This window comes from Ricinus communis, chromosome 3, assembly GCF_019578655.1.
Source record: "Ricinus communis isolate WT05 ecotype wild-type chromosome 3, ASM1957865v1, whole genome shotgun sequence".
In the NCBI taxonomy this organism is placed as follows: domain Eukaryota; kingdom Viridiplantae; phylum Streptophyta; class Magnoliopsida; order Malpighiales; family Euphorbiaceae; genus Ricinus; species Ricinus communis.
The window spans coordinates 23,284,880-23,298,638 of NC_063258.1; the positions used below are offsets into that span (position 1 = coordinate 23,284,880).

The 13,759-nt window shown below is 32.3% G+C and overlaps 1 protein-coding gene and 1 pseudogene across 11 annotated transcripts; both read right to left on the reverse strand.

Moving 5' to 3' along the window:
• Positions 1–72: 72 nt before the first annotated feature.
• Positions 73–3,422, reverse strand: LOC112536964 (annotated as a pseudogene).
• Positions 3,423–5,121: 1,699 nt separating this feature from the next.
• Positions 5,122–12,193, reverse strand: LOC8258873 (autophagy-related protein 18b). Of its 11 annotated transcripts, none has more exons than XR_007215273.1 (13): positions 11,953–12,193; positions 11,770–11,843; positions 11,600–11,673; positions 11,387–11,496; positions 11,146–11,237; positions 9,626–9,738; positions 8,490–8,609; positions 7,746–7,891; positions 7,424–7,537; positions 7,242–7,284; positions 6,683–6,762; positions 5,538–5,619; positions 5,122–5,427 (listed from the first exon to the last, which is right to left on the reverse strand). XR_007215273.1 is itself a non-coding variant. In XM_048372418.1 (13 exons), exons 1-13 carry the CDS (start codon positions 12,009–12,011, stop codon positions 5,379–5,381), a joined length of 1,206 nt encoding a protein of 401 aa, XP_048228375.1. In that variant the 5' UTR covers positions 12,012–12,192; the 3' UTR covers positions 5,122–5,378. The 11 variants fall into 11 exon arrangements, 5 of the variants coding, with proteins under 5 accessions (XP_048228375.1, XP_048228376.1, XP_015583750.1 ...); XR_007215274.1 differs by having other exon boundaries at positions 5,122–5,437; XM_048372418.1 differs by having other exon boundaries at positions 5,122–5,437; positions 5,538–5,659; positions 11,953–12,192.
• Between the last annotated feature and the right edge of the window lie 1,566 nt (positions 12,194–13,759).

Below are 13,759 nucleotides of genomic sequence, written 5' to 3' on the forward strand. Positions count from 1 at the left end.
TATGAAATATCTCAACCATCCACCGAGTTTTATGGAAGTCTAGTTGATAACTTAAAAAGCTTTTGTGATAAAATTTCAAAACAGAATTGTAAATGCAGCACAAGTGCATTAGTTCATACATCCACAACTTTATAGTAATTTATAAGACTACAAAAATTATATCACATAAATTGAGATATCTGAAAATTGCAGAAAGTACATAAAGCGTATAGAAAGAGCATGAAATTTTTTGAATCAGAGTCTGAAATTAGCTGAGTTGCAATGAAGCTTGTTTCTAATTGAAATCAGTTGAGCTGCAGCATTACTAATGCTCATTCTTTCTCCTGGCGACTCAACAGAACAAGCTACTCCAATTCCAAATATGGAAATCAAACATTCCATAGTCCTGTTAATGCTTGTTCTACTCCTGTTGTTAATGACCGTCTCTTCTGCTCCTGCTTGAAGAAGAACGGGATCGAAAATAGCTACCACTTGTTCAGGAATTGCAGCCTTGACATAATTATGAAGGTTAAGACCTTCGATAAACCTGTCATCCGTTGGCCTATTTCCGGTGAATGTTTCCAATAACAGAATATCATTACTATCAACTTCGCCACTTGTTGACACCTGGTTGCCTTTTTTCATACTCTGCTTTCCAAATAAAGAAGTTTTGTAAGAAACACAGGTCAGGCAATGCTCAAGATTGTATAACGATTGTTATTATCAGGAGGAATATACCCGAGGGTTCCTATTATTCCTATGGAACTTGATTGATTGAAAGGATCAGTATGGCTTGATTCAAGGTAGAATTTAGCCAACCCAAAATCTCCTACATGCCCTGTCATTTCCTTATCAAGAAGAATATTGCTTGGTTTTAGATCATAATGGACGATTGGTGTTTCGCAATGATGATGGACATAAACAAGTGCACAAGCTACATCAACAACAATATTTAGTCTTTGTAGAACATTCAAGTTCCTTGGTGCCACATTTGCTTCGTTTATGCCAACAGGTGGATGCAGCCATTCCTCTAGGCTTCCAATAACCATAAACTTGTAAACTAGAGCCTTAAAATCATTGTCATGATAATCAACACTTAAGCATGCAGTTAGCACCTTCACAAGATTCGATGTCTGATGTTTCTCAGGGCTTCACACTCAGCTAAAAAGCTCTTGAATGCTCCACGTCGCATAAGGTTAAAAACTTTGACAGCAATTAAATTTCTTCCCACGTCAAGTGTACCCTTGAAGACGGATCCAAAACTTCCTACATAAATTATAATGGTGGAAGAGAGTCCGTCAGTAGCTTTATACAGAGTGTGGTACGATAGTTCTAGAGTTCTCTTCTCTAAGAAGTTTGGAGTACGTTCCTTTCTTTTCTTCTTCCTGAAACAGACAAGCAATAGAACAACCAACCCCGATGCAACTCCTAGTAGGCTAGATACAATGGCAATTACTAATCTCAAAGTATGAGTCATTCTACTCTGCTTAGACCTTGTTGAAAGACATGGTGGCAAGTGGAGTTCAGGGATTCCCCCACAAAGTGTATAGTTTTCTTCAAGTGAAGTAGTACTCAGGTTCTTAAAGATACCTTCACTAGGCACCAAGCCTTCAAAATTATTGTAACAGATATTCAAGTATTGCAACAAGACAAAGTGGGACAAAAACTGTGGAATTTCACCTGACAAGTTGTGAGATATGCTTTTAATTGATTCAAAGATGAAGGTATGGACCCTCTGAACATATTGTCTGCTAAGTCTAATTTTTCTAGACTTGTACAACTGCCAATACTGCTTGGAATTTCTCCAATTAACTTATTACCAGAAACATCAAATTTGCCAAGGCTTTTCAGGATTCCAACTTCTATGGGTAGGGTTCCAGTCAAATGATTATCAGATAGATCAAGATAAATTGCAATGATGAGAGAGTTAGAACTTGTGGGGGTATGGCGTCACTGAAATTATTGTAGAAAGATCCAACTGAAGCAAGCTTTTGCATGTTCCAAGATTTGAAGGTATGCTACCCCCAAGATTATTTGCATGAGCATCAAATATTATTAAATTTATCAAGTTCCCCAAAGGAGGAAGATGTCCAAAAAATTCGTTCACTCTGAGATTTAATACAGCTAAATTTTGAAGCTTCCCAGTGCTATATGGAATGAGACCTGAGAATAGGTTGTGCTGAATTTGAAAATCCTGCTAAGCCCTGTGTGTTTCTACCAAAAAATAAAAAAAGAATCCTGCAGGCCAACAAGATTTTCTATCCCGGGTGGGATGCTTCTAGCTAGATGATTGTTATCTATATACAATGTTGTCAGACTATTTGAAAAATTGCAGATATTTTCAGGTAATATACCCCCAAAGTTATTGTCATCTATGGCTAGTATTTCTAATGCAGTTAGATGGGGCATAGAGGAGAGAAAGCTCAAGTCATCAACTCTATCATTTCCTAGGTTGTTGGTCGTAAGGGACAATGACTCAAGCAACTACAATTTTTCTAGAGAAGGCACATCTCCAGTAAGTTTGTTTAGAAGCAATTCAAGTTGCACTAGGTTCGAGGCATTGGACACAGAAGCAGGAATATGGCCAGTGAAATTGTTGCTGGCGGCAACAAAATATTAGATACTGGAAAGGGAATGCCTAAATCTGAAGAAAGGCTACCTTGGAAATTGTTCCCTCCTATGTCTAAAACATTAAGAAACTAGAGATCGAAGACTGAGGGAGGGATGATACCTGATAGCCTATTTGAATCCAAACTTAAGAAAGCAAGACCTCTTAGTTTCCCTAGAGCGTCAGGTATTGTACCAACTAAATTATTTACATCCAGAGAGAGCGTATCAAGATATGATAAGTTCCCAATAGAATGAGGGATACTTCCCGTTAGATTCGTGATACTAATGGAAATAAGTTGGAGCTTCAGTAAGTCGCCAATCTCCGCGGGAATTTCTCCTTCCAGCTTGTTGCCACTAAAGAGAATAGAAATAAGGTTAGTGCAACTTGATATACTGGTTGGAATCTTTCCACCATTGGAATTATAAGTCAATATCAGATGCTTCAGCCTATGTAAGTATCCGATTTCTCTAGGGATCTCATGGCTGAAGCTGTTGTTCATCAGATTTAATTCCTTCAAAAAGCTCAAATTACCAATGGATGGCGATATTGAGCCTATAAGCTTCAGAGACTGGCGGTCCAGCATAGTGACCCTGCTACGACGATGATTGCATGTGACACCATGCCATTGACAGAAATGGCTGGAATCATTCCATGAGTTCAGAACCCCAAAAGGGTCATTAGTTATTTTGGCTTTGAATCCAATCAATGCATGGAAGTCAGTTTCGTTACCAGCGGTAGCAATGGCAGAGCTACCTGAGCCAAAGTAGATGACAATAACAAAGGCATAAAAATAGCAGAAAGAAAGTGATGAATTCATGTAGGAAATCCCCATCTGATGTTAGGCTATCCTATGCTATTACATTACATCAATTGTACATTTTTCTATAAGATGTTGCTTGACAATTACTAGTGGTGTTGTTGAGGGCTGACTATTGCCTTCTCCATCATCAACCAATTATCCAAATTCTAAACACTGGAATGACAAAAGTGAAGCGTGCTTCAAATCTGAAAAAATGAAAGGACTCAACTAGCAATTAAAAATAAAAGCTTCCCTTATTAGGTTATACTCAGGTGAAAATCCTTACTAAAAAACAGACAGTTTAGTTCGATTAACTATATTTCTTTAAAGTAAAATTAAATCCAACCGATTAATATAATTAATTTTTTTATTTAATTTTGATGTATTTTTCAATGAATTACATATATATCACTTTTTTTCTCACTTCTAATTTGTATAAAATGCCATAAGATAGAGGGTATTGTATGCCATTGATCAGAATTTTCTATACCAATTGAGCAAGTAATCATTGCCTAGTTATTTTCCACACAAGTAATCATTGAAATTTGGATCATTTTAATTGCCTATGTTTTCCAGGAATCACTATACTTTAATTGATCATTTTCCTATTAATTTTGTACTATTTTTCTATTTCTTAGTTTAGTGTTATATTTGTTTCTACACATCATATGGTTGCAATTCTGTAAGGCCTGCAGCAAAGTCTAGTCATGCTTGCGTTTATTTTTAAAAAGTAATTTATTGGTTGCACAAGCCTGCTTGAGTATTGCCTAATTGTGCAGAAAACAACAGTTGTGGCATTCGGATATTGAAAAGTGAACAGGAAAGAGTCCCATGCTACTTCTGTATGTTTCTTCTGTGTACTATCTGCAAAATTGTTTATCCCTGTCTGGTACCAATGTTTCTGAACTATGTTACCATATTACATTATGGACATTCCCAAATACAGGCTGCGGGTCTGCATATTTTGTAGAAGAAATTTCATGACGTACTATTTTATCTTTTAAAAAAAAAAAATTCAAATGAAGAAGACTTATTGTTTCTATTTTATATCTTTTTTCATATTTTCAAAATTTTGTTAAAAAAATTAAAAATATAATTAAAAAATACTGAAAATATTATTTTAATTTATTATTATAAAATCAGCCAAATGAGATAAATTTACTGTTTTTATTCTATATCCTTATGTTTAATATGCATGAATTAAACAATATTACATATTTTTTATAGTAACTAATGCGTTTTTATAATACGAAGATGTGCGTTTTAAAAAAATATACCAAAATATAGTTAAAAATATACAAAGACATAATGAAAATCAAGTTAAAAAGTCATTTAAGTATATTAAAAATATACTAAAAAAATACCAATAAAATATAAAAAAGATATCATGGCATTATTCCCAAAAAAAAAAAAACCTTATAAATAAAATCTTTTCAAATCTTAAGTTGTAAAACAATAATTTTTTTTTTACCCTAAAAATAAATGCATCTCATTTCCCGCAAATTTGTAAAAGCCCCTATTTTGTAAGATTAGCCCATAATTCTTCATCTTGTTTTAGACAGTTTTTGCTGTTTGATAATACAAAAAGAAGAACACGAACAATTATAATCGTCTATAAGAATCGAAAATTTTACAATTTCTATATACTTGCTGATCACTCACTGCAGGTCAGAAATAAAAATAAAATTGATTGGAGAACTTCACTTTCATAGACCAATAACCAAAACTGATGTTATCCAACTAAAGAATGTGAGACATATATTCAATAACTTAAAAGTTTTAAGTACCTATATAAACCAATCAATATATTATCAAAAGCTGAGGCAGGACCGAAGTTGGCTCAATTCCAATATTTTGCAGATTTCAGGTTATATATATGCATTTACACACCTAAAAGATTCTAGCTTGCTTACATGTTATTAACACTTTGCAAGTCCTGGTCATCTGTCCTGGCTGATAACTGCTACCTTTGGCAACAGTTTAGCTTTGTCAGCAACAGCAAAACCATATCAGACCAGCTGAAAATGTTGTTCTTCTCCTGAGATTAGCTGGAAATGTTAAAAGGGGAAACAAAGAAAAAGGTGCTTCTTACATTGGAAAAGAAAAAGAATTCAATGCAACAATTCAATTATGAGCATTCAGCATTACCTGATAGCACCGTCAAAAGATTAAATTCGTGCTCCAAACTCCACTTAGACTCATTTTGATTGTTAATATCTATAACGTACTCCTGGAAGTACCCATTAAAGGTTATTATCGATAGGGTAGCTCTGGAAAGTCCAAAATAAGAAGATAATAAGCCAATAGAAACAAAAACAGCAAACATCCTTAATAAGATATACATGGCTATATGTATGCTAAACTCATTTCTTATACTGATAAGAATTAATAAAAGAAAATAAAGATTAAGATAAATTATAATATTATAAAATGGTTAGAAAATACTTATTGACAATCACAGCCACCATATGGACAATGAGAAAACAATTTAAAAAGATAAAAGAAATGAAGAGTTCGTAAAAGAATAAGGAATAAAAAAGTATAAATATTAGGTTACCATAAAATACTCTTACATTAAAGGCATATTGCTATGTGTCACCTAATTGAGAAAAGGAGAGAGAGAGAGAGAGAGAGAGAGAAATAATTACATTAAATTATTTAAATTTCTCGAAGATACATAAATTTTCATACTTTCATTGCTTTGTCTAGTATGGACTTGGTGTAATTTACACCTATTAAATTATCGCCTTTAGATCTCCAACTTTTTGTCTTGGCCATTAAAAATCTATTATCTACTACTTGCTAAATAGGTAACAAGAATGAGAGAGGTTAATTTTTATCCTTCTCAAATGGTAACTTCGGATTATTATTAACTTACTACAGCAGGTTAGAGATTATCTTTAGTGCACCCATTATATCAAATTACACTTACATGTGTAAAATACACTAGGTGCATGCAAGTACTATATTTTCATATATCCCTGTGTTCAAAGAAATCAAATTACCACAAAGGCAATATACTTTACATGTCGAACAAAATACTTCGTAGCTAAAGTGACCTTTCCTTTCAATTCCTATGGCAATTTGAAAGCCCAAACCAAACAACGCTTTTATGTAAAATATTTAAAGCCCTTTGCAGGAGTGCCTAATTGATTTTCCAAACGCTAAGATTAAGTAGGGGAAAAGAATATCAAGCTTCTGGAAGCTGAAAATCAGGACAGAAAAAAGAAGGCAATAGAAGAGACAAGAGGACAAAACACAATTCTGAAGTCTGGATTATACAAAATACTTACCGAAAAACAAGAAATTCAGTTGATGATGTGTCAGTAACCTCATCCACTTTGCGCACTACCACATAACTGTACCAGATGACCTGATTATTAAACCAGAGGACTTAAAGGAACAAGAAATGCTGTTGGGAATTTTAAGTAACAAGAGCTGTAAAATTATGTTCATGCCTTCAAACCATAATTGTAACATCATAATTATCCATCTAGATCCACCATTTTAATATTGTCATTAGAAGATATCTCATTCCACTAAACCAGCTAAAACTCGCACAACTAGACTAAACTGTGAACGGCTAGTTAGGATACACAAGTTGTATGGGCACTTAATTATTCTGAACGAAGTCAACACCATATTTGCGCTACTCTCTATCTTTACTTTTTCATTTTCTTCAGGTTTTCCGAAACCTATTGCCACATTGAGATGTAACACAAATCCTCATCCCACAACCCCTTGATGATTGAGCATTCAATATATAGATGGGGGAGTTGAAATCAGAACAAAAAGAACTAGTTAACATAAGATCGTTGTGGGAATTACAAGATTAGACACATTAAGATTTACCTTAGATATCCTAGGAACATTAATACAAATGTGTTCCCTTTTGCTGCCAAAATAGCACAATTAAGATTCCAAGAGAAGGTTTCAGACAGTTGGATAAATGGGTACAGTGTAATGCTGTTAATGAAAAAAGCATCTACCAAATGCCTTCATGAGTAAAAATTGTCAGATACAAATAGTTTCACCTTTTTACTCCAGCTGGAACAGCATTATGAAGCACGTGATGATGAGCTGGATCCAGAGCATCATTTACAGAATCAGGTAATATTGACCCAAGGAAGCTACTTGATCTTCTACTTCTGCAAATAAAATACAACTAAATTTTGTCAACTTTGAAAAGAACTGGTGTAACTGTGTCTTGAGGAAGTAAACACAGTGTTACTGCATGCCAATAAAAAATCAAAACGTTACAAATATATATGTTATTTAACAAATGCAGTAAACCTATAATTGGTTATCATTTTCAGCTAGATATTCCCATCTAATTCTTTTGTCCGCACAACCCACCTCTGATTAATGGTAAACCCCAGTGAAAAGACATGAACAGATCCTGAAGAACTTGAAGCTACAAGAATATCTGGAAGCTGCTTTGAAGGTCCAAATGACAAGGAAAATATTGTAGATGGGTATGTCCCCCTACGGAAACTGTATGACTGCTCAAGGAGATAGGATCCATAAGTATAGTTAAAGACAACTCATGAGTAGCACGACCATAATGCATGTCGGCATCTACTTAATAAAAACAAAATGATTGCTTCATAGATGAAAATCTCTATAAAGATCTGCAAAATGCTTGCCATAACTATTAGGCAGTCCTACTTATGACATCTACCAAAGAGGTACTAAGACTTACTCCAGACTGGATAAAAAGAACGACAACTACAAATAGCAATTACATCAACATCTTAAACGAATTTATCTTTTATAATCTTCAAAGACACTAGTAGTAGTGGTTTATTTGTGTAAAGCGTGCAATGAATGCATACAAAGAAAAAAACAAAAGAACAAGCAACAGTTTGTGTCAATCTAATAGTTCCTATTCCATTACAGTTCTCTCTAGTTTATTTGTATTTTCTTCACAAAAAGTCAAAAACACATGGCTAGAAAGCAAATTTATCTAGGAAATTTTATAATACGACAGCCAAAACAAGTGAAAGTTCTATTCCAATTTATCTATGCACCACATCAGTACACTAACATACCCAGGCTGCCATAAGTTAACATTCAAATATTAGACGCATTATTATTCACCTTAGTTGCTTCTTGAACTAGATGAACTCTGATAATGGTTCCCTGTTCAGATGCTGTCGCAATATACATTCCATTCGAAGAAAGTGCCACTGCAGCCAATGGTGCACGATGAGCATCTATCTGCAATCGTATTCAGCATATACATAATACTAAATGCCAGGTGACCAAGAAAAGTAAAAGTAAAATCAAATAGATAACATGTAAGTTTCAATCATTGTGCAAGGGAGCAATAAAAATCCCAGTAACAAGAAGGATACTTCAAGGTAAATAATATACAACCAAATCTGTTACCAACCAGGTCCTGTATGATTATTTACTCATAGAGGAAGTCTTAAATGATAGCAATTGAATAATAACTGACAACTATTGATTGAAATAAAACACACAGAAGTGTGATTTTGAAAACATCTACTTTAAAAGTAATGATTCTTCATGACAGAGAAATGAACGCAAGGAGCTGAGTAACAAGTTTGGGAAGAAAGTAAAATATTTCTTAAGATATAATTGCAGGCAGTTGAACAAAATACTATATGGTGCAGTTAGAGTATATATTTGGTTTTGGAAATTTATACTTGAAAAATAAATTCATAATGACAGGAAATGACAAGCAAAGTGCTCAGTAACACATTCAGAGAAGAAAGTAGCATTATTTGAAGACAAAACTGCAGGTGCTTGAGAAGATTCTGCACTGTGCTATTCAATTATACTTTTATGTGGCAATTGAAAAGTTGAAAATCATTGTCTTGAATAATAACTCATTTACAAGCAGCATTACCTACTCATCTTTCATTGTTTCATATGCAACTTGTCATAGGTGGCCGTAATTAGACTAAGAACTATGAAATCAAAACAAACAGTAAATCATCAGTGAGCATCCTGGCAAGAATGAAATGAGTGTGCTGGTATCATGAAACTTGCACACTGTAACTAAATAAATTCATCACAAAAACAGGAAGCCAGATTTTAACATCTCACTGAGTGCTGGAACTCCCACAAACTTTACAGCATTAAAAAAGATAGATAAAAATTGCCGCATTGATGAAGTTTATAATAACTGGAACAAAGTCAGGTGAGTTTTGACTCTTCGTCAAAAATTAATCATTCTTAAAAATAAAAATAGATAAATAAATTCCCACCTCACAATGTGACTGAAGTTCCATGACATTGTACACCAAAACTGATCCTTTGGTTGTACTTGCAGGAAGAGCCAAAAAGCAACCATCCAAACTAGGGGAAAATGCACAAAGCCCTGCGGAATTTCAAAAATAAAAATAATATATATATATATATATATATCATAATATAAATAAAAGTGCGAAGAGAAGGGAGGGATAGATAAATTTACTAATACAACCTTACTAATTTATTAGTTAATTAGGTTAATTTGGTCTTTTATTAATTTAATTTAATAATATGTAATATAATTCATTTATTATAAATCTAATTCTAGGAGTCCAACTCCATTAAGATTTTAAATCAATAATGATTATAATCCCAAAAAATAGCATTTTAATTATAGTTTTAATATTATATCAACTAATAAATTAATTTTTTGATTATACAATAATTTATAATCCTAAGAATAGCATATTAATTACATCTTTAATCTAATATAAATGTAATAAGCAAAGAATTAAAATAACATACTAAAATGACAACAATAATAAATACAAAAGAATTAACCTGCACAGTTATAATGCTAAATTCAGAAATATATATATTTATTTTATTTTTTAGGTGATAATAAGTCAAATAGTTAATATTAATATGTAGCGCACGTGAGTAGAAAAGAACTAGTGTATACACACACACACACACACACACACATACATATATATTAGGACATTTAATAGTAAAAATGATCTGGTTCTGCACAAGTCAAAAATGGAAAACAAAACAATGAAATACAATTAGAAAAACAATCAGAGAAAGAGAGTTGAAAGAAAGAATACGCATTCAAGGCAAAGCAATATATCAAACTCTTAGTAGAACCTACAGTTCGGAAGATGAACAAAGGGTCTTTTATATACACTGACAAGCTTGGACAAAGCTACTGATGAAAGGGTATTGTTATTCCCAGCTCATCGGAAACCAGGCTATATATGCTCTTAAATGTTATCTCGAATGGATCCAAAACTATCATTTCATAGACAACATTAAAGTCATTCATTACTGTTTTCATTTTAAGAAAAAAGGACATAACTTTTGCAAAATTAAATCAAACCAGAAATTAAACCGTTCAATATATTCTAAATAAGTACCAGGGCATAACTCCAAATATAACTCATGAAAAAACATTCTCGTTACTAGGTCACTGGTAAATATTGTTTAAGTATATAACCCATGTTACATAAAATAACATCATGCAACTAGATGCACCAAAATCTTTTAAATAAGAAGTTTGATATCCAATCTAGGGTAAATATTGATTAACTGAACATAATGCATTCATTCATTTTCTGTTAGCAAAAACTCAGTAACTCTTATCTGGTCTGGAATAGATAGAATAGTATTATTACACCAGGTCCATGGGAAACAACTGGAAATAAAATATGATATATCAATTCGCTATAGAAATGCCAAAATCTAATAGGAAATAGATAGAATATGTCATGAATGTTATTATAAAGACAAAACCAAGATATTCTGACCTCACCTTTTACATTCGGAACTGTATCAATAGTATCCAATATTGCAAGCGTATTTGAGTCATAAATGAAAGTTTTTTCTTGCAAAAGAACCACAAGCCTGCAACAATTAAGAGACAAAAGAAATCAAAATCAAGTATGAATTTATCAAAACATGCTTATCCTTCATAAAAGAAGGATCTTCATATTTGGTATGTACCTACCATTAGATCAAACTGAAGAAAAATTATAATAACTCTGTCTAATTACCTTTTTCTATTCAAACGAACAGCAAGAATGGAAGTCAAAAAATTCAATTCACGCAGAGCAGTTCCAGTGCTAGTATTGAACAAACAAAGACGCCTCGGCGATAAAGAAGGCTGCTTTGCATTTCAATTTAGCAACAATCAGTAAGTAAATAATATACTTTACTTAAAAAAATATAAAAAGAGAAAAAAAAAAAACAAAAAAAAATTGAAGCACCTGTTCACCAGCACCAACAATCGCAAGAAGACTAGAACTGTAAAGCATTTCAACTATAATAAAAGCTCCTACACCTAATCAAAACCACACCACTATTTCATTAATTTAAAACCCGAGAAAAGAAAAGCGAAATCATGAACTAGAAAGACTGCTAGTGATTAAGAACACGCCTCTTTCATAACAGAGCCGGCCCGTATTAGGATCGAGTATTTTGAAGCCATCTCGCGTGCTAACTGCAAAACCACTGCATATACAAAAACAAAAACAGAAACAATTAGAAAGAAATTAAACCCAATAATCATCATTGATCAATTAAATTAATTAATCAAAGATCTGTTAATGTATGTATATACGTGTTCTCTTGATTGAAAGAAGCAGAGAGGATGGGGTAATTAGAGGAGTGGCTACTCATTAAACTGAAATGAAATTTCTCTTTCTTTCTTTTCTTTTTTCTTTGGAATTAAATTGATAGCTTTGTATTTGCTCTTCTCTTCTGGCAGTCTTGTTTGGGTTGAAGTCGAAAGTAGTATTTTAATTTGGTTCCGAAGAAAACAGAAAACGGAATTTATATTTACATCAGAGTGGGACTGTTGTTGAGCTGAGAGGTGGGTCCTCCTTAATTTATGTACTAAAGTTTACTTTTATCTCAACCGTCAATCTAACTGATATATGTCTAATAAGGTTGGTTGATTGATGGACGGCTGTGATAATACCAGGATTATGTTTGCGTATGGCAAAGGTTGATATGGTGGTGAGTGTGTACTTGCCCAACAATGGGATGAATAGGACTGTAAATGAAAATGTGTCACGAGCTATTCGGAGTTCGGATGGATAAAATACTTGTTCGAGGTCGTTCATTAATTTAAATGAGTAGAGCTCAAGTTTGATAGAATTTGGTTGGTTAGCTCGCGAACCTGCTCGTTTACAAGTTCGCGAACAGGCTCGTGAGCTCGAGCTCGAGCCCGATTCGTTTATAAAGCTCGCAAATATGTTCATAATTTTGTTTGTTTGTAAAGTTCATGAACATGCTCGTCTATAAATTTGACAAGCAAGCTCATGAGCTAGCTTTTTAATAGGCTCGAGATCGAATTCAAAATAATAATAATAATAATACAATATGTAAATGTAGTTATTAATATTAGTAAGAATTACAGTAAAAATAATAAATAATAAATAATAAATAAATACTTTCTATAATAATTTAATAAAATGAGTGTTTTTCATATTATATAAAATAAAGTTGACTAATTAATACAATTTTTATTTACTTATAACTTATTATGTATTATAAATTTAATTATATTTTTATGACAATAAAAATATTCTAAATGCATCTTCTAATTTTACTAATTTAATAAAAAAAATTATTTATTATTAAAACCTTAATTAGTATATAATAGGTCATAACTAATTAGGCACTAGAGTAGAAAAGAAAAAATTAAACATTGTGTCTAAATGAATATAGTCAGTGTATTGTCATTATTGCGAAACCTTATATATCTTAACATTAAGACAAAATATTTTATTTTCAATCTCATGCTCTTCGCTTCTTACATATCTCATATTTGTCTAACTCAAATCTTGGAGTCAATAGAGTGGAGTGTCGGTGTTGGATGATACAGTTTCTTTGAAAAAATTTTAATTTAATTAAAATTTTAAATTGAATTTATATTTATATTTATAAATAGTAATCAAATTAAAAATTAAGCTAAAATAAATCAAGACAGTAATTTATATAAGTTAATATATTATCATGAAAAACTTTTAGCTACTTTATTATATCACATTTCGACTATTTTATATTTTAAAACTTATTTTAAATTTTATAAATATTATTCATTAAAAGGTGAATGCCACTAAAAAATAAAATACTGGGACTGATTTATATTTTTTTTTAAGTTAACACAGCCTTGTGATATGTTTAGTATGGTCTTCTTGCAATTTTTATGCACCTATGATCTTTACGCACCTATGAAGGTTACTTTCTCCTGAGCTTACAATGTCGTCTAATTGGCGAAAGAGAGAGGATGAACCGCCAACATATTGTAAGTGTCTACAAAGAACCCTTCTTAATCTTCAATATGTTTATAGTTTTACACTTCATATTGGAGTGATTGGTTGATAATATGACATGCACTATAGTCCTTTGTTGTATGAATA